This window comes from Apis florea, unplaced genomic scaffold (genome assembly GCF_048593485.1).
Source record: "Apis florea isolate Af1SG1 unplaced genomic scaffold, ASM4859348v1 contig_3811_pilon, whole genome shotgun sequence".
Lineage (NCBI taxonomy): Eukaryota > Metazoa > Arthropoda > Insecta > Hymenoptera > Apidae > Apis > Apis florea.
In genome coordinates, this window is record NW_028256868.1 from 79929 (window position 1) to 97737 (window position 17809).

The following is a 17809-nucleotide window of genomic DNA, read 5'->3' on the forward strand; positions in this document are numbered from 1 at the left end:
AATCGAGCTTTGGTTAAAAAAGAATTTAAGAATGGCCTAACTGGATCCATGCAATCGCAATATTCCTCGAAGTCGGGTGGATATTTGCGATCGAGGTCCGGCAAGTCGTTCCCGGTGGAGAATCGTAATCCCGGGTGATTCGAATATACCTCTAAAGTTCTTCCAGACCCGGGATGAATAACTCTTCGACGGGGAAGGGAAGAAATAAATGTGAGAATTATCTTATAATAATTCAAAATTCAAGAGTTCTGTTCACTGCTACTAAATTTTTAACAATCAAAGACGCTCAGAATTTTATTAAGATTCTAATTTGGCGTAAGAAATGCAACATATAAGAAAAAAAAAATTAAATATTGTGCTATTAATTTCTCACTTCCACTACAGTTACGAAATTAATGATCAATCGTATTATTCACCGATATATATATATATAAGAAGTAATAATCAAAAAGTAGATAATCAAGACAGATCGAATAATAGAAAAATTGGCGAGAAAAAAATTAAAAATTTCTCTCTTTATCTTCGCACTTACCTAGCGTGGAAACGATAAAACCAACGGTTGAAGTTGGTTATGCAAAGGTTCTGGTTGTAACCACCCCCCGGTATGATGTAAAGTTTTCTCTTGGTTAACTGAGTCGGTAAGCGTAGGTCGAATACCGTATGATCAACCGGAAGTATAGCACCTGTCGGCAATTCACTTATAATATCCGTGAAGGTCCAGCTAGCAGCGTTCAACGAGATTACGTGTTTCCTCAATTCCTTCGGGCCGGAAGCCTGAAAGAAAAATCGAAAAATAAAAAAAATTTACTCGACAATTATTCCTTTTTACATAGTTGGAATAAACTTGGAATTTTAATTTCATAATTTCGTCAATAACTTTAATATCGATTGAAAATTGATGAAAAAGTTGTCGAATCGTTTTTTAAAAAAAAAGTGTAAGCTATTCGTTTTCTATTCTATCGATCGATAAAAAAAAAAATAATTGGGGGTTAATCTGACTTTCGAATAGATTCGGGAAAACTGTCTGAAAAATTAAACAGATAACGACTTTACGTGTCCAGCAAGATTCATCAAACAATTATTAGTAATGTTAACAGGTGTCGGTTCGGTAGCGCAAGCACGGATATTTATGATCAGCTGATTATCATCCGTCCAAGAATATTTAATCTGCGTAAGAAGATCACCCGGATAACCCTCGCTGTTCCTTAAACTCGTATGGGTCATCACCTGCACCGTAAAAAAAAAAAAAAATCTACGAATAAATCGAAGATTTGAAACACACCCGATCACATCAGAATACATGTTTACCACGTGCTTCTTGAATATGTAAGAATTCCAATTAACGTTGTCGAACGCGAAGAAACCTCCGTTGTAATGGCTCATGCTAGTTTTGTCATTGATGGTCAAAGAGTAATTCTTGTTATTGATCTTCATTTTCCCCATAGAAATTTTATGCGCGACTCGGCCAATCGTGCTGCCTATGTACCTGTTCTTCAAATATCCTGATTATATTTTCACGAATAGTAACGAACGAATTATTGGACATGTTTGGACAGATTTAGGAGAGAAAGTCATTGCTCACCCTCCACGTCGTCGAATCCTAGAACAACGTCGCCCAAAATGCCCGATTGATTCGGTACCTTGATGGCTTGGATAGTAGCCCCCCAAGATATCAATTGCACCGACGCTTTGTGCTTGTTCGTCATTGTGTACCTTGCGTGAAATAATACGGGAGAATGGAAGAAACACGACGTAACAACACCGTGCCAATCGAAAAACTCACCTTCGAACGATTTCGAACGGTTGGTTGTGTTTATTGCGAGCAGGCCTAGGAATGAAGCCGAAACCGTCTTCCTCGATAAACGTTTCCGCCACGGACATGGTGTAACACAGAGAATTTACTTTTTTTCCGAACGAATCTAATCCAAACAATTTAACGCATTTGCACTCACGCTTTTTCAATTTCCCGATTGATTAACGAAAAGCCATTCAGACTTTTCTCTTCTCCACAAAGAATTTTGACCACGGATCGCGCAACGAGGTTACGAAGCCGAAATACCTGTTCTAAATCGCGGCAACTTCGCGTCGAAGAGGAGAAAGAAGAAAGCGGAAGTGGCGAGTACGATCCTTTCTTCGAAAAAAAAAAAAAAAAAAAAAAAAGAAAAAAAGTTTTCTCCTCGTGGAAAAAGAATAAAACGCATTATATTAATACGCGTCGAGGAAGAATTCGCGAATTCATCACAACCAATGAATCTCTTTTTCGGCGATTCTTAATCCTTCTCGCCCTCTCGAGAGAAATCGTCGAAAGAGAGAAAAAGAAACTTGTCTTCTCGAGCGAGGAAAACAAAGAGAAAAAACAGAAACGCGCGCGAAAGTGTCATCAATTCCATAGAAGAAGAAGAAGAAGAAGAAGAAGAAGAAGAAGAAGAATTCACGATTTCGTGGAAAGGAGAAGAGAGAATCGCGAGCAAAACCCATTACGCGAAATCAGGGTATTATCGCGGTTGCAAGCGAGCGACACAAATCCAACAAACCGCGTCTCTCGTTTTAACGCTTCGTCACCGTTATGACGAGTCATCATCCATCCCCCTCGTGCACGCGAGAGGGACGAAGAGAAGAAGAAAAATGGAGGGAAGGCCTTATCCCCCTAGGAGGACACTCTTTCGGTGGCTTTCTTCTTCTCGGGGAGCCGGCTGATCAGTCTCAATTCCCGCGAAACGTTTCGAGCTCCTCGAAACGTTTCGCGGTGGAACACTCGGTGGAAATAATTACATTAATGGCGTCGGGAGAAAGCCGTTGGATACATCGGTGGATGCCCACCCCTCTTGGCGTTTGGCTCTTCCTCGGAGGAAGCTTGCCCTCCCTCCCCCTCGCTTACCAGTTTCAATAGCGAAACACGGAACCGAGTGGAATAATGCTCCACCCACGGGCTAAGGTACACGAAGCCCACCCCCTACCCTTGCACCACCTCCCTGGCAAGCCACCCCCTCCTCCTCCTCCACACCCATCCATCCATCCACGCACCCCCGTCACTTTCTTCACCGACAATGCATAATGCCATTCTGGCCGCGGTAACGGTGACAATGGGCCCCGCACGTCCTGCTGGAAAGTAATTATCTTAATGTCGACGAGACCAGCGGCGACGAGCAGCGGTGAAACACGGCTGCCTTCTGTGCGAGGAATCTCTCTTGGCTTGGTTGCTACTCCGCTCGCTTTTGCCCTCCCACAACCGTATCGCTCCCTTTTCCTTTTGCCTTCCATCCTTCCTTCCTTCCTTCCTTCCTTCCTTCCTTTCCAGGTTTGCTCACGAGGTTGGAAGGGGCTCGTTGTTTCACTCTTGGATGCGGATTGTGAGCGGCACAATATCGATGCCGTTCCCGCGATATCGTGACAAATCGCGTCGCAACACGCGGCGTGATTGTCTACTCCTTGATGAATAACGCTTCGGACTGGCTTCGTTGGTCCCGGTTAAGACGAACTTCCGTTTCGTTCGTGAGAGGGAAAGGTAAATGGTCGGTCGCTGTCGGGTCATTTAGAATTGAACGGAGATACGCGTCTCAATTCGTGGACAGCATTTTAATTGTGACTGTAAATTGTATCTAAATTTGTAGCGACACACTTTTTCGTTTTTCTTTTTTAATTATCACAAGAAGCAAATTGCCAAGATTCGATTTTTCGATAATCGAATCGAGTCAAATACACTTGAACTTTTTCATTTTCGTTGCATCGCGATTATATATTAATCGAAGAATATTTCACCGATGATGGTGAAAGAAATTTCGATCAAGAATCGATCAAATCTTACCAATTTCTATAACATTCGCCGGAAATGATTGATAAATCTACTCGAGATGTTTAAGAACGTGTCGATAAATCGATCGTATTAAAATCGATGGTGAAATCGGGGGAAGGTATACGCGACAGCGTATAATCCCGTAATTCCATTGGTGTGCCTGCAGGCGAGAGATCCTTTGTAATCGACACGGAGTGAGAGGGCTAGAGAAAAGGGAACGGAAGGAGGAAAGAAGAGGAAGAAATAAAAAGAAAAGGGGAGGGGGAGAGGAAAGGAAGAAAAGTGCGTTTTACCGTGACCAGCCCGATCGTATTATTCCCTTCTCTCTTCGAATCTCAATTAGTCATTACGTCTCTACGGGTTGGCATAGCTTCGATGCCCTCCTCGAAAACTCCCCCGACCGTCCGCGGCTGGTTTCCCCGCATTAATTGCGTCTACGTGCCACCCCCGCCCTCGATCCACTCGGCCCCCTTCTCGAGCTGGTGACGAAGGGGGGGCTGCTGCTTCGACGAGGATTAGTGTCGACGCCACGAACCGCATAATTCGCCCCACTCCAACGTGTGGAAAATCAGATCTGCGGCCGACTAACGCGAGACTATCCCTCCCAAGACGTTGTTTACGTAGTAAAATCTGGTGTCGCTTTGTAATGATTCCCAGTCTAGCGTTATGCGCGATAATTGATCGTTACGAGCCCGTTTGCGCGCCAAGCTTTGCCGAAGTAGCTGCTGCGATCACCGAGGAAGGGGAGAGGGGCTGCCGAATCTCCGATATTCGATAAAGCTATTTTCACCGAAGCGTTTAGCGCGTTCAAAATCATCCTTAATAATCCTTGATAACATCGTTATGTTTGTGCCGCGTATTCGCTTTGATTCGTTTGATTTGTTCATCGAAAATTAATTACACGGAGGATATATTTTTATATATCCTTTTGTATACGTGTATATGTAAATTAGGATAATTGAAGGCTATTTTCATTGTTAACAGCTATTCCGCTTAACGTCGCTTAAGTTTGAAATGAATGTTTACAGGACAAACATTTTATTAATTTAATTATACATATATAATTTAAAACGCGTTAAACATTGTTAAAATGGCGATCGAAACAATTGCAACACCGATTCTTACTTCCGAAGTAACGATAACCGCGTTCCGTGACGAGCCGTACAGAATCATATTCCAGAACTGTTAGACGATAACCGTATACGTAAATTTACTCGTAAACGAATTTCAAGAAACTACAATATCGTTATACAATTCCGTTTCTTCTTTAAATTATAACCAATTATAACCATTTTAATTCAATCGCTTCGCAAAACCTCGTTGCCAGAGCCTACCAGGCTCTCTCCACGAGAAGAGAGAGAGAAAGAGAGAGAGAGTGAGAGTGAGAGAGAGAGAACCCTCTATCGTCGTCTTACATCAAGAACCACCCCGTAGAATCGCACGTGTGCACACGCACGCGATGGGTTTCAGTTACTCGAACGCGTTCTCGGGTGGGTGCCCCAATCCCGATGCACGGTGCGCCCACTTCACCCTCGGCATCCAAGCCGCCCAACAACCCCCCCGCCCGCCCACAAAACCGGAGAGGCAGTCGCTAATTACGCAACGCGTTCGAGCGTGTACGTCGAGGGGGTGGGCGACGTGCCACCGTCACCGTGGGCCCTCGCGTGTGTGTGTGTGTGTGTGTATCCCTCCCTCGTCTCAACCTTCCTTCCTTCCCTCCCCTCGTGCGCCACCCGTCTTGTTCCCTCTTATTAACAGCCGCCTTTCTGGTACTTTCGCGATTGCCTATAATCGCCCAAAGTGCGCTGCGATTACGTTCTGCCCCACCTGATTCCGGGGCCACCCTTCCCCCCTTCCCCCCCCTCTCTCTCTCTTCCTCCCCTTATCAGCGCCACCTTTCAACCGTGACGAGAGCTGTTGGATCCAACGCGAGGTTGTGGGCCGTGTCGACTTAATTTGCGAGGATCAACGTTGAAACGTCGCGCGGATAATCCGGCGCATCCGAATTACACGCTCGGCGTCCCGTCTGCCTGAACACCTGCGGATTTAACCGGAGGACGATTACTAATTAGACGTCGGATTTTGCCACCCGGGTCAGAGAAACGGAGTATCTCCACGGAGAGGAGAGTTTGGATTCGATTCAAACGGGTGGGTGTTGATTCTTGAAACTGCTTTCATCGAATTTAATGATTCTTTTGTGTGGATCGGAAAGGGCGAAAGATGGGTTGCGACTTTGACTTGGAGGAAGTTCGTTGGTGGATAGTTTGTTTGCTCGATAGTTGTTGGCGCTGATGGACTAATTTCGCTTCCCTCGTACGTATAACATGGACGGGCCTCGTTTCGTTGATTAATTTCACTCGTTCGACTGATTGCGATTCGAAATTTGATCGATCGAGGTCGAATATCGGCGAGAATGTAAGAAATTACAAATTGTCGGGGAGGGACGAAGAATTTTTTCGAAGCTGAAAGCGGGAAGGGAAGGGAAAAGCACGGGATAAATATATCGTTCGCCATGCTATGCACTCTTGAAATCGTAATCTCTATTAAAACAAAGCCTGCCATTGTTCCTACCCTCGCGCAATTCTCACGGCACTTCAATTCGGATCGACCTTGGAAATAAATAACTCTCGTGCACAGAAACGTTTTGCAGAGTACCGAAAAAACTGGATCTCCATTCGATCTCCATTCAAAAAGATCGGGGAAGGAATTTATGAGAAAAAAAAAAAAAAAAAAAAGCAATCGCTTTTTCCAACCGAGGACCGTAGTTGAAAGAAGGATAAGAGAGGGAGGGAGGGAGAGAAAAGGGGTTGCTTACGAAACGATTCAGTCGCTAATGGCAATCGTTAAACGAGGACAACGAGGTTTTCACGAGGTGCACACCCGAAGATATACCCGGCGAATGGGTCGAAGGTGGAGATGACGCAAAGCGGATGAAAAGAGAGGATGACGCGGTCGGGGCGGAGGGAAGAGGGTTGGCAATACTTAAATTACCTAGGAAGCATCGGTGGCATTCATACGTGGGATAAGCATTGTCATCCCGGGGGATTGTCTCATAGACACCTCTCGCTGGCACATGCTTTATGTCGTGGAGGGTGGCGGAGAATCGGTGGCAAGGGGGGGACTGGGGGGAGGAGAGGGGATGGCAGTCGAATCTTTATTAGGTAGATAACCGAGATGCGAGAGCCGCGTTATATAGATGCCCATCCACGCTGAACTGCCTCGTTTTATTCACCTCAATGCTTAATGGAATTGAGTTCTTGTAAGCGCTCTCGGCCCCACCTCGCCGCCACCCCCTTCAGTCACCTCGTTCGCCCACCGCCCGCCCGCCTCCCTCCCTCGAGGGGCGACGGAGGGAATCGAAGGGACAGAGAATCGGAGGCGGAGGACACGAGAGATAATTGGTATTTTGTCTCGCCAAATCCTTTGTACCTCGAGTTTTAATTGACTTCGAGATTTTTCAATACCAATTTGCACCCAACTGCATACGGAGAAGGGGGCGAGACGAGGCGCCCCCTTGTGTCGGTGGCGATCACTTGTGTGCACGTCCACGTTATATATACTCCTCCAGGATCCAGGGCCGACGGAATGGCCGACCATCGCGAATTCTTCCCCCCCCCTCCCCCTCTCTCCCTCCCCCGAGGAGGGAAGAGTCCGGCTGCCTCCCTCTTCCTCCTCCTCCTCCTTCCTCTCCTCCCCCCCCACCGCTTTCTCTCTTCCCGTTTTATTTTTCGCGCTTTAATCGCTTCCTCCCTCTGTTTACCGTTCTCTTATTGGCGCCACGTCATCCTCCTCCTCCCGCTCCCCCTCCCCCTCCCCCTCCCTCCCCCCGGGTTCCGCCGCTTCCGCCATCGACGATTTTTTTAAACAGCAGCGGATTTTGATAGCAGTTTTATCCCCGCAGATTCTCGCTATTATTACGGGAGGACAATGGGGGCGCAGCGATACATCTCCACGGCCGCGCAGTGTACGAATAAAATTCAGCGTACGAAACTCTTTAAAAATAATATTTCCTGAAATATGAAATCCGCTGAATCTTTCTTTGGAATGATAAATATAAATATATATATATATATATATTAAACGGGAGGGGAAAAAAAAAATTAGCCCCGTTTGTTACGATCCCACGATACACGGTTGCATAATAAAGATCGTTAAAGTTTGGAAGGAAAGCGGAATTGCCGAGCAATGGTCGACCGCTTCGTAGCGAAATGCGGGGGAGGAAGCTTAATCGATTATTCGAAAATCGAAGTAAAGAGACACCGCGGCGTACGCGCCTTCTCGGGCACAAAAGCACAAACGACTAATGCAGTTCACCGATGGAGAGAGAGAGAGATAGAGGAAGGGAGGGAGGGAGAGTCAGGAGCTTTTATTCGTTCGCATTGGTGAATGTCCTTTGGGAGCAGAGGGCGCGGTGAGTCGAGATTGGGAAAGGGGCACACCGCTCGCTCCTTTCGCCGCTGTTGCTTTCCATTCTAATCCAAGTGCCTGTCGTCGAGAGATTTTTTGCATTGTTCCTCAGATTTCCCACAGGAAAGGAACAGGCAGATTTTCAACCCCTTCGTTGTTTTTAAGGGGCCGGGAGAAGGACGGCAACACGCGAATTCTGATTAATTACTCGACAAAAAACGATCCCACCCCCGCCCTGGATTAGTCGGCTGGCAAAGAAACCGGTGTTGATCATTCGATGCTATTGTGTCGTGATCATTGACTTGATTGAACGACACGTTTCAACCGGTCAATATAACGATCATTAAACTTTCTAATAATTTTAAATATAATGTCCCAGTTTCAAAATAAATAAATAAATAAATAAATAAACAAACAAACACAACAAGAAGAAACTTTCAAACTTGTCGAAATAAGAAAACCAAAGGAATACTAAATTTTTCGAATCTTTAAAAAAGTCACGCGCTCGAAAAAAAATTCGAAAACTCTATTCCTCTCGAGGGAAAAAAATGATTCTTCCTCGAATGGATCGAAGATCCTCGAACTCGTTGACCAAGAATCGTTGTCGTCGTCGTCGTCGTCGTCGTCGCGGAGGGGATGAGGCGGGGGAGAGAGGGGGTGCAAGCATAACCAATTATCGCGCGATATCGCGCCGCTGTTGGCGTGCAAAGCAGTACAGGGAACAGAGAGGTAGTCAATAACGGGGCAGCCTATACGCTATTTGTACTTCATCGTATCGAGGTAATCGATAATAATAATTGCAGCTCGCGGTCTCCGAGGCACCAGCCCTCCTCGCAGTTGAGCCACGGCGCGGTATTATAGAGGGATTGCTCGGTGTTCGCCCGGTCGGTCGTCGTCGTCGGTGTGTCGGTGTCGGCTCGCCTATAGGGGAGGGGAGGGGTGAGGGGGAGGAGGGAGAAAGGGTAGAAAAGGTAAGCACGCAGCGAAGCAACCTCGACGAATGGCGTGAAGAGGGTCGGTTCGTGGGCGCGGCGTACGACGCTCTGCGTCGGTTCCGCCCTCGAAATCCAGGCGAACGGAGACAGTTGCGAGGGTAGAAAGAGAAGGAAAGAGACAGAGACGAAGAATGGATCCCTCCAGCAGGTCGCAGACCGGTCCTACGGGCAGTCCACGCTCAGTCAACACCGGTACTCCATTCGAGTACGTTCGACTGTTTGCGACGCTCACTTGCACCCAAACGAAGCCTTGTGTGTTGTATTTTCCTTTCTCTCTCTTTCTCTCTTTCTCTCTCTCTCTCTCTCTCTCTATCTCTCTCTCTCTCTGTCTCTTCCTCTCGCACGCCGTATGTCGTAATCCCCGTAATCACCGTGTCGCAATTTCCGAGGAGTGGATATATATAAAACAGTATAACAAGGGGAATGTAAGAATTTATCGGATATTGAATGAACGTGAGGAGGAGAACTGTCAGCGAGCGCGATACCCGCTCGCGAGTGAGTGAAGTTCGACGGAAGATCGAGTATTTTTTTGTGCAAAGTTACGTAAAACGCGGACGACACGTCGAAAGGTAATAAAAACGACGAGGGACGTTGACAGAAGAGAAAGAACGAGAGAGTGACGGAAAAGAAAAAAAAACATGTTAAACTCTCATCAACAACATCCCGGTTATGGATTCCTCTCCGGTATGGATCTGCACTCGGTCCACCACGTGGGCCAGGACATGAACGTGGGCAATCAGCCGATAGCGGCGTCGCAGGAGCAACATATCAAGCGTCCGATGAACGCGTTCATGGTGTGGTCGAGGATACAACGGAAGAAGATCGCCCTCGAGAACCCTAAAATGCACAATTCGGAGATATCGAAGCGGCTGGGGGCCGAGTGGAAACTTTTGTCCGACACGGAGAAGAGACCGTTCATCGACGAGGCGAAACGTCTCCGGGCGATGCACATGAAGGAGCATCCGGACTACAAGTACCGTCCACGAAGGAAGCCCAAGGTGCCCGTTTCGGTGGTTCCAGGGGCGAAGACCACCTCCATGAGCCCGGGCGGCTTCCCCAGTTTCCCTCTGCCGCCATATTTCGCCGCACCTGCCGCCCCGGTGTCTCATCATCATCATCACCCTCACCCCCTCGATTATCCACCTCTGCCGTCGTACTTTGGCTCCGCCTTCGATGCCGTCCACCTGAGCAAGCTGGTGGCTGGTGGCGGTGGAACGGGGTCCACGTCGAGCAGCGCGGCCGCCGCCGCGGCCGCGGCTGCAGCGGACGCGGCGAACAACAACGCCGCTTCCGCCGCTGCCGTGGTGAACAGCTTCTACTCCGGCTTCTACTCGACCCCGACCACACCAGGTAAACCGTACCCGTCAACGGCCTCCCATCTCGGCCCGCTCTTCCCCCCTGGACACCACACCATGGCCACCAACACGCCTCACCCGCCCCTCATGTTCTCGTCGTCGTCGACGACCGGCAACGGCGTGACCACAACCAGCAGCCCGGCAAGCAGCCCGAGATCCACTCCGTCGTCCCAACAAGTATCCACGGCAACGTCGTCAACCACGCTGGATCTCGAGCAACTACGCCGCCCAGTCTCCGTAATATTCTAGATCGTCCGAGTCCTCGACTCTTGTTAAAGATTCCAAAGAACGTTCGACGTGAATCGGGTTTCGTGTTCGTGAAACGGTATCGAATGGAAGACGATCCGTTCCGTGGTGAACGAATAGAGAACAGGTAGAGAAGGGGGGAGAAGGAGAGTTCGAACTTGACTCGAGTCTATATATATATATATAAGAGATTCGGGAAATCGAGCATTCCAAACGAGCAGATTTAGTTTTTAATACGATATATCGGTATTTTAAATATCGTGAATATCGTGTAGCAACCTGTCCAAATACCGTTCTCGTTTCTTCGACAAAATCGTGGACGTTGGCCACGATGCTTGTGTGTATCGGCGTGCGAAGATCTTTGACGAACGGGGAAAATCCTGTGGGAATTTTTTTCTTTTCTTTTTTTTTTTTTTTCTCCACTTCGACGAAATTAACTATGCCGCGGACAACAAAGTGGAGGGAGGGGGGGGGGGAGAGGTATCGCGATTTTCAAGGCCGAATCATCGATCGATCGAGGTTGTCGTGAAAGGCTTGCCGGCAACCACGCGGATAATTGAATTAGCATATTAATGCCCTGGAACAAAAGAGCCATTTAGAGCCTGGTTTCGTTTTTGTTTTATTAAAATGGGCTTCATTGTGCGCTACGATGTTCCGTGAACAGATCCTCCTCCCCCGTGGTGATAATCTGTATTGTTTCCAAATAATATTTTCCAATTACGGATGTGCCTTTTATATGATTTTTCACAAAAAACAAGGATACGAGCTATAAAATTCTGTTCATTTTCGCATGTACAATATCGATAATTTATCCTTATCCGAGAGCTCATTAGCCAATTTCGCTTGTACTTAGAAAGAGAAGAAGAAAAAAGCTTTTCAAATTAAAATTAAATTTCTTCAGTTTTTCATTTTACCATGATTTTGAGAACGCGAATTTCCTGGAATTGATTCTGTGTGGGATAAGGATAAAATCGAAACTGGAAAAACAGCCGCGACGCGCATTGATGCGTCCGAGGATCTCTTTCTTTTTTATCCGCAACCTTACGAGCTATTGTTCTTTACTCTATTCGATTTCGAACAACTCGGCTCGCTCTGAACTGAAAATCCTGACAAACTTTGCCCCCCGATGCTTTACACCCTCCCGATGCAGACTCGTTGCCTTTTCGAGCGTCGTTATCGTTCGTATCACGTATCATTTTTACGAATGTAAATAGTTCGTAACGATAGACGATCCGCGTGCGTTAAGGAACGAGCCGAACTTTAGCTCTTTAACTTCTAGAAAATAGTTTTTCGTCGGGCAACGATGGCTTGCGTCGCATTTCGATGTTATCGATAAAGTGAGTTTCGACTCGACCACTCGAAAATTTAGAAATCCTTTCTGTGAATAAATGTGTTTAGAAGAATACGCGTTGAACATTCGTCGGACATCAACGACATTTGCGACCAGCAAAGGATTATGTTACGTGTATTTCGTCCAGGGCACGAAGAACGAGATTTAATTTAGATGAAAAAATTCAATCGAATTTATTCGTTTTTTTATGTATAAGGAGAATGTACGACGACAACGACGACGACGAACAGAAAATGGTTCGAGAAATTGATTTATTTAATTGACGGAGCACGGGTTAGCAATGAAACGATCAAACCTCGACGATTTATTTAATTGCATATAATTTATTGTATAATTAAATTGTATATTTATATTTAAAAAAAAAGTGATGGAAAATTTTTTTAAAATATACGTATAAATAAAATATACGTTAAAAAAAAAAAATTTCTTGAATTGTTTTATGTTCGTTGTTTGTTATTATTTTAATATAAGCTCTTCTCGAAAGCTTCTTTTATTGTCTTTTTGTTGGTCCGTATTATAAATCGGATCAATTGTTAACTGTGATTTTGTTATGCCGTAATAATCGCGTTTCACCAAATTTTTCTTCGCGATTTCAACGTTTGCGTCGAAAGCTAACATTACACATTGTACGTGTCTTCTTTCTGTTAAAAAAAAAAAAAAAAAAAAAGGAAAAAGAAAAAGAAAAAAAAAGAAAAATTATAAATATCACGAGTAAAATCACAAAAAAAATTATATTTTTTATGTTTATTAATAAGCCTTGAAGAAAGGCATTCGATACGATATTGTTGCATGGTGAATAGAATCGTGAATAGAATTTGTCTGATATTATTTATTTCTATCGCTCCTTTTATTTAATTTTCATCGCATTATTATATCCCATTATTATTGTCTTCCCTCTTTTTTTCTGTGATTTTTTATTTTCATTTCTATTTCTATTCTTCTTCTTTTTTTTTTTTTTTTTAAATTGCCTTGTAATCTTATTTACATACACAGCATGTACTATATAAAGCATATTATTATTATTATTATTATTATTATTATTATTATGTATAAATGTTATTCAGATAATTATTATAAAAGATGCTATAAAAGAAACGAAAACCAAAAAGTGGATGAAAAGAAGGAAACGTAAGATTGTCAACGTGGTAATGATAAAATAAGTTATACATATACATATACGTTGTATACATATGTATGTGAGCATGAATGTGTTAAGCCAGATACAATTAGTATTCCATTATGAGTGAATTGTTATTACTTGTTTGTATCACGATCGTGTGTAACGCGTCCATTCGACGCTGAACGATGTTTGTTGAACGATCGATCGAAATTTCATTCTAAAAAAAAAAAATGAGAGAGAGAGAGAGAGAGAGCGTGAGTGAGCGAGCGGGCGAAAGAGAAAGAGAGTGAGAGAAAAAAAAATTAATCATAATCTAACGAAGAGAGAGAAAATTTATCACAGACCGATGGGGGTCGTCGAAATAATAATAATAATAAAAAAAAAAAAAACCAACGTATCTTGTCATATATGTGCAAATATTTATTATTATCAACGAATCGAAGTAATAAAATGACTCTATCAATTTCATTAATCAACCTCTTCCCATCATTTCCCATCTTGAATCCGAATCAAGCAACTGGATCAAACGTAATTACCATCTCGTAACATTGCCCGATCGAACGAGAGAAAGATTTTCGAAATAAAAGTCAGAGAATCATCTAAGATTAACAATATCCCCGATACTGTCAGCCCTTTATCGAGCGCGGCCACCGATCCTCCCTTAAAAAAATTCTCATTTCAAGCCGAGAGTGGTACGAAGTAAGATGGATATTCGATCGAGTCAGGGGTCCCCCATTTTTCGAGGCGCAGATCGATCGAGTGTCAGGTATCCAATGAATCCAAAGCGATCCGGAATCGAGATCCTTTCGACAAGGAGCCGAAGGTTTCGCACGGCGAAACGCGCCAGCTGCATAACAATGGGCCCCACAGAGGAAGGACGAAATTCGTAACCTCGAATTTCCTTGCGACATATAGGAGAAGCGGCCATTCAAAGCCACCGGCCAGCTTAAAGGAAAAGAGAATGAAAATATATAAAGCGAGAAGAAAGCCGTCAGGGAGACGTCAGGTTCACGTCAAAGGGCCACCACTCTCTCCTCCTCGTGTAACTCCCTTCGCTGTACCACCTATACAATTATAAAATATAAAAATTTTTTTTCCCCTCTCTCTCTCTCTCTGTCTCTACGCAGTGCATTGAAAAAGTCTCTCGGTCCAAGGTGACCACCCTTTGCTTTCATGGGGCGCAACACGAGGTGGAAGGTGGGAGAGGGATGGAGAGCCGATCTCCTCGTTCAACGTCACCCCAATGGGCATTGCGTTTCGCTATAACTACCCTCTGTTTAGACGCCAATTGTATTTGGCGCGGGGACCTTTTCACTCTTTTCACCCTAAGAAACCCCACTGGCTCTGTTGGCCCGTTTCCTCGGTAGGGTGCGCACTTTCCTCTCTCCTCTCTCTTCCCGCTTCTCCTCACTGGATAGGCCGGCCTCGTGTGTACATTATACGCGCTCTTATGCGTTCTCGCGTACCGATAACGGAGCGCCATACTCCTTCCCCCCTTCTTGACCGCCCTTTTTAGTCGCTTTGCAAATCGGGCCCGTTCGATTCTGACGACGAATCTTCTTTTATGTAGCGAAAAATCCGAGATCTTCCGATGTAGAGAGTTTTGAGTTTTGGTATATAGTTTTATGTGTATTTCTTTCGTCTCGAGGATAAATTCTATAATTTTTCAAAGTTGAACAGGATTGTAATACTTTTCAAACACGTATACCTACGAATTAAAAAAAACAACCCCTGGAAGTCACAGTTGCACCGCAACCTCAACCCTTACGTACGTACTACCAACCAGCATCCGTTGCGGAGTGAACGAAAAAGTCAAAAGAAGGAACTGACATGGGCCGAGCCTTGACTACCAGGAAACAATCCACGGGGGAGAATCGAGAGACTGGGGTTGAAAAGAGGTTGGGAAGAAAAGCATTATCGGGTCGAAAGTGGGCCGGTCAGGCCCCTTTAACGAGATCATTGTCGGCGATGACTGGGTAGGCAAAAGTGTTTCAACGTACAAGCACTCGATGTTTCCATTGTTCTCCTCGAACGGGTTGAAACAATGTCCACTCGGATACGAGCACCTTCTCTCCTCCTCGGATGGCATAATGCGCTAACTGTTTTCGCGATGGCTGGACCCCGCCACTCGACGTCGCTGTCGTAAATGAAAAAGTGGCATCCTCGAGCAGCTTTTGGGGAGATGGAGAAAGAGACCCCTTGGTCGTAGAGGGTGGCACGCATTAAGAGAATTCGTTTCCTCTTGACTCGGTCGCATTATGTCAAGCGTCGTCCTTTGTATCTATATACACCGTTCCTGGACATTTGGTCGAAACGTGGTACGTGAAACCGTGACGCGAAACGTGGCTGGATCTATCCGCTCGAGCCTCGACATATGCCACCGAGTTACGACCGGCGAGAGGAACAATTTTCAATGAGAACCGTGGCGAGAGATCTGGCTTCACGGCGGGATGATTAGTTAATTAAATGTCGGCGAAACGATCCCGTGCTCGAACCGCAGAATCCGTTTCGCGTACAAAGGTGTACCAAGGACGTTTGCAGGGAAAACCGGAAGCCTCCACGGTGCGGTTGAGGCTGATTGAAAAAGACGATGTCACGTGCTCGCTCCTTACGCCACCCCTTTTTCAACGCTAATGGATGTATTTCACTTTTTACCGTATATACGAGGGAATATTGTGCAACGATTCGGTATCGGTGGAGAATTATTTCCAATACTTGAATTGAAAGGTTTCTCCCGGAAATGTTTTTACAATTCTGGAAGTCTCGTAACTTCGATTTTAACTGTTTGAAATTTTCTCGTGATACACTTTTCAAAGTAATTTTGATAATATCTCTTGTAATATATTCTTTGGAAATATATTTCGTGCAAATCCACGTACATCAGTACAGTGATAATGATCATAGGTGTCAGGCACATATTCTGCTTTATAACTCAAAAATCCTAATTTTTCAGATACTAATATAAGAAAGAGAGAGAGACGCATAAAAGATCGATGGATACTGGACGAATTTAATCGCAGGTGTGAAAAATTCGTGTCGACTTAAATGAAACGATATATGAAAAACACGAAAATTCCACAAAGAGTTGAAACAATACAATTGACCATACCGCCTAAAAATATTAAGGGATAAAAAAGCGGTCCAAGCGAAAAGTTTAGCTTGGAGAAAGGGTTAAGAACGTGTCGCATCGGATATCTCTTGGCCGAGGAAAAGTTTCAAAAGCCCTTCTCCCATTCAAAAGGAAACTCCACGAGCGAGAACTTCCGAACTAAATAATTAAGAAAACCACTTAGGTGGCCCTCTGTGGTGACACCCATAAAGGGTTCGACATTTATCAAGCGGCAGGCCGCTTTGCCATCGACTCGCCGATTGTCTCGAGGCGCGTTCGAATAGAGTCGTCGAAAACGCGCGGAAAGTCGGGGGCTTTCGACGAGTTTTCGGCCTTGTTTCCACGAGAGAACGCCGTGAAAAACAAGCCTTTCCCATTTCGAACAATGCCCGCACCGCCTTATTCCCGCGTGAATTTCTGAACTTCTTCCGCGCCACTGTTCTCCAACCGGGGACAATTATTTTCGAGCCCTAGTGTCGGTTGAAACGACAATCGAATTTATTCCGTGGCAAGAAGTTTTCCCCGGTGAAAAGGAGAGAAGAGGGGGAGAGGCAAACGTGGAGGAATAATATCGAGGTATATTTTTTCCCTCTCCCTTGAAAAGTCCACCTCCGCGACCGAGAATCGCGTGAAACACAATCCGATGAATCGCTCGAATAAATTGCGGGTAAATTGCATTCAACTTGTGTCAATGCAACGCAAGACGTCGAGGTAACGTTCCAACCTTGGTCATAGATCCGCGAGAACCGCGGGGAACAATGGTCGAAATTCACCACGTTTTCCACCCCAGTTTTTATCGTGCATACAAAATCCTGGGAACAAACGATTAAAAGACTTTTCATGCTTCTACAAATTGTGTAAGAAAAATAGTATTGTAACGTTCCGATATTTTCACGCTCCGTTCGTAAACCACATTGCCAACATGCCACAACACATGCATCTCATAAGGGAAAACTTCTTTGCATAACCGCAAACAGCCTAACAACGAAGAAGAAAACCTTTGCACGAAAGAAGAGAAGAGAAAGAAAAAAAAAAAATGAGCGTATTATTTAAATATATAAATTCGAACGCCATCTATGGCAAGCCTACGCTATTGACTCATCGTTTCGAATAACGAAAGCTCCTCGAAAATCGGCGCACAATTAAAAAAAAAAAAAGAAAAAATATTACTCGACTTGCTGTTACGCGAGCGGTAAGCACAATGGGTGGCATGGTTATAATAAACATGGCTCGCAGTCGTAGCGGCTTCGTAAAGATTTCGCGAGCGTTTACACGCCACAAAACGATGCTTTTCCCTTCCTCACTAATTTCTTCCCGGTGCAGGGGAACCAGCCGGTTTATTCGTCCCTCGCCCGGCAATCCGTTTTTCCCTTCTGCACGAGGGCCCTCGTACGACCATTTACGGGATATCTGCCGCGTATCAAGGAGGGCCT

General features: G+C 45.1%; 2 protein-coding genes across 4 annotated transcripts in view; one reads left to right on the forward strand and one right to left on the reverse strand.

Moving 5' to 3' along the window:
* Positions 1-2112, reverse strand: part of LOC100873002 (galactose mutarotase) — a 32548-nt gene extending 30436 nt beyond the window's left edge. The window contains exons 1-6 of one of the 3 annotated variants that reach the window (XM_086917096.1): positions 1784-2112; positions 1583-1713; positions 1309-1502; positions 1054-1227; positions 533-774; positions 42-183 (exon numbers count right to left, since the gene is read on the reverse strand). In XM_086917096.1, coding sequence (XP_086773222.1) covers positions 42-183; positions 533-774; positions 1054-1227; positions 1309-1502; positions 1583-1713; positions 1784-1881 — 981 coding nt within the window. In that variant the 5' untranslated portion in view covers positions 1882-2112. The remainder of the gene's footprint in view (positions 1-41; positions 184-532; positions 775-1053; positions 1228-1308; positions 1503-1582; positions 1714-1783) is intronic. The other 2 variants (XM_086917098.1, XM_086917097.1) reach the window with 2 other exon arrangements.
* A 7635-nt stretch (positions 2113-9747) lies between these two features.
* LOC100872882 (uncharacterized) lies at positions 9748-12570 on the forward strand. Its single transcript, XM_003692195.4, has one exon. The coding sequence runs from the start codon at positions 9834-9836 to the stop codon at positions 10797-10799; it is 966 nt and encodes a 321-aa protein (XP_003692243.3). The 5' UTR covers positions 9748-9833; the 3' UTR covers positions 10800-12570.
* Positions 12571-17809: the final 5239 nt, after the last annotated feature.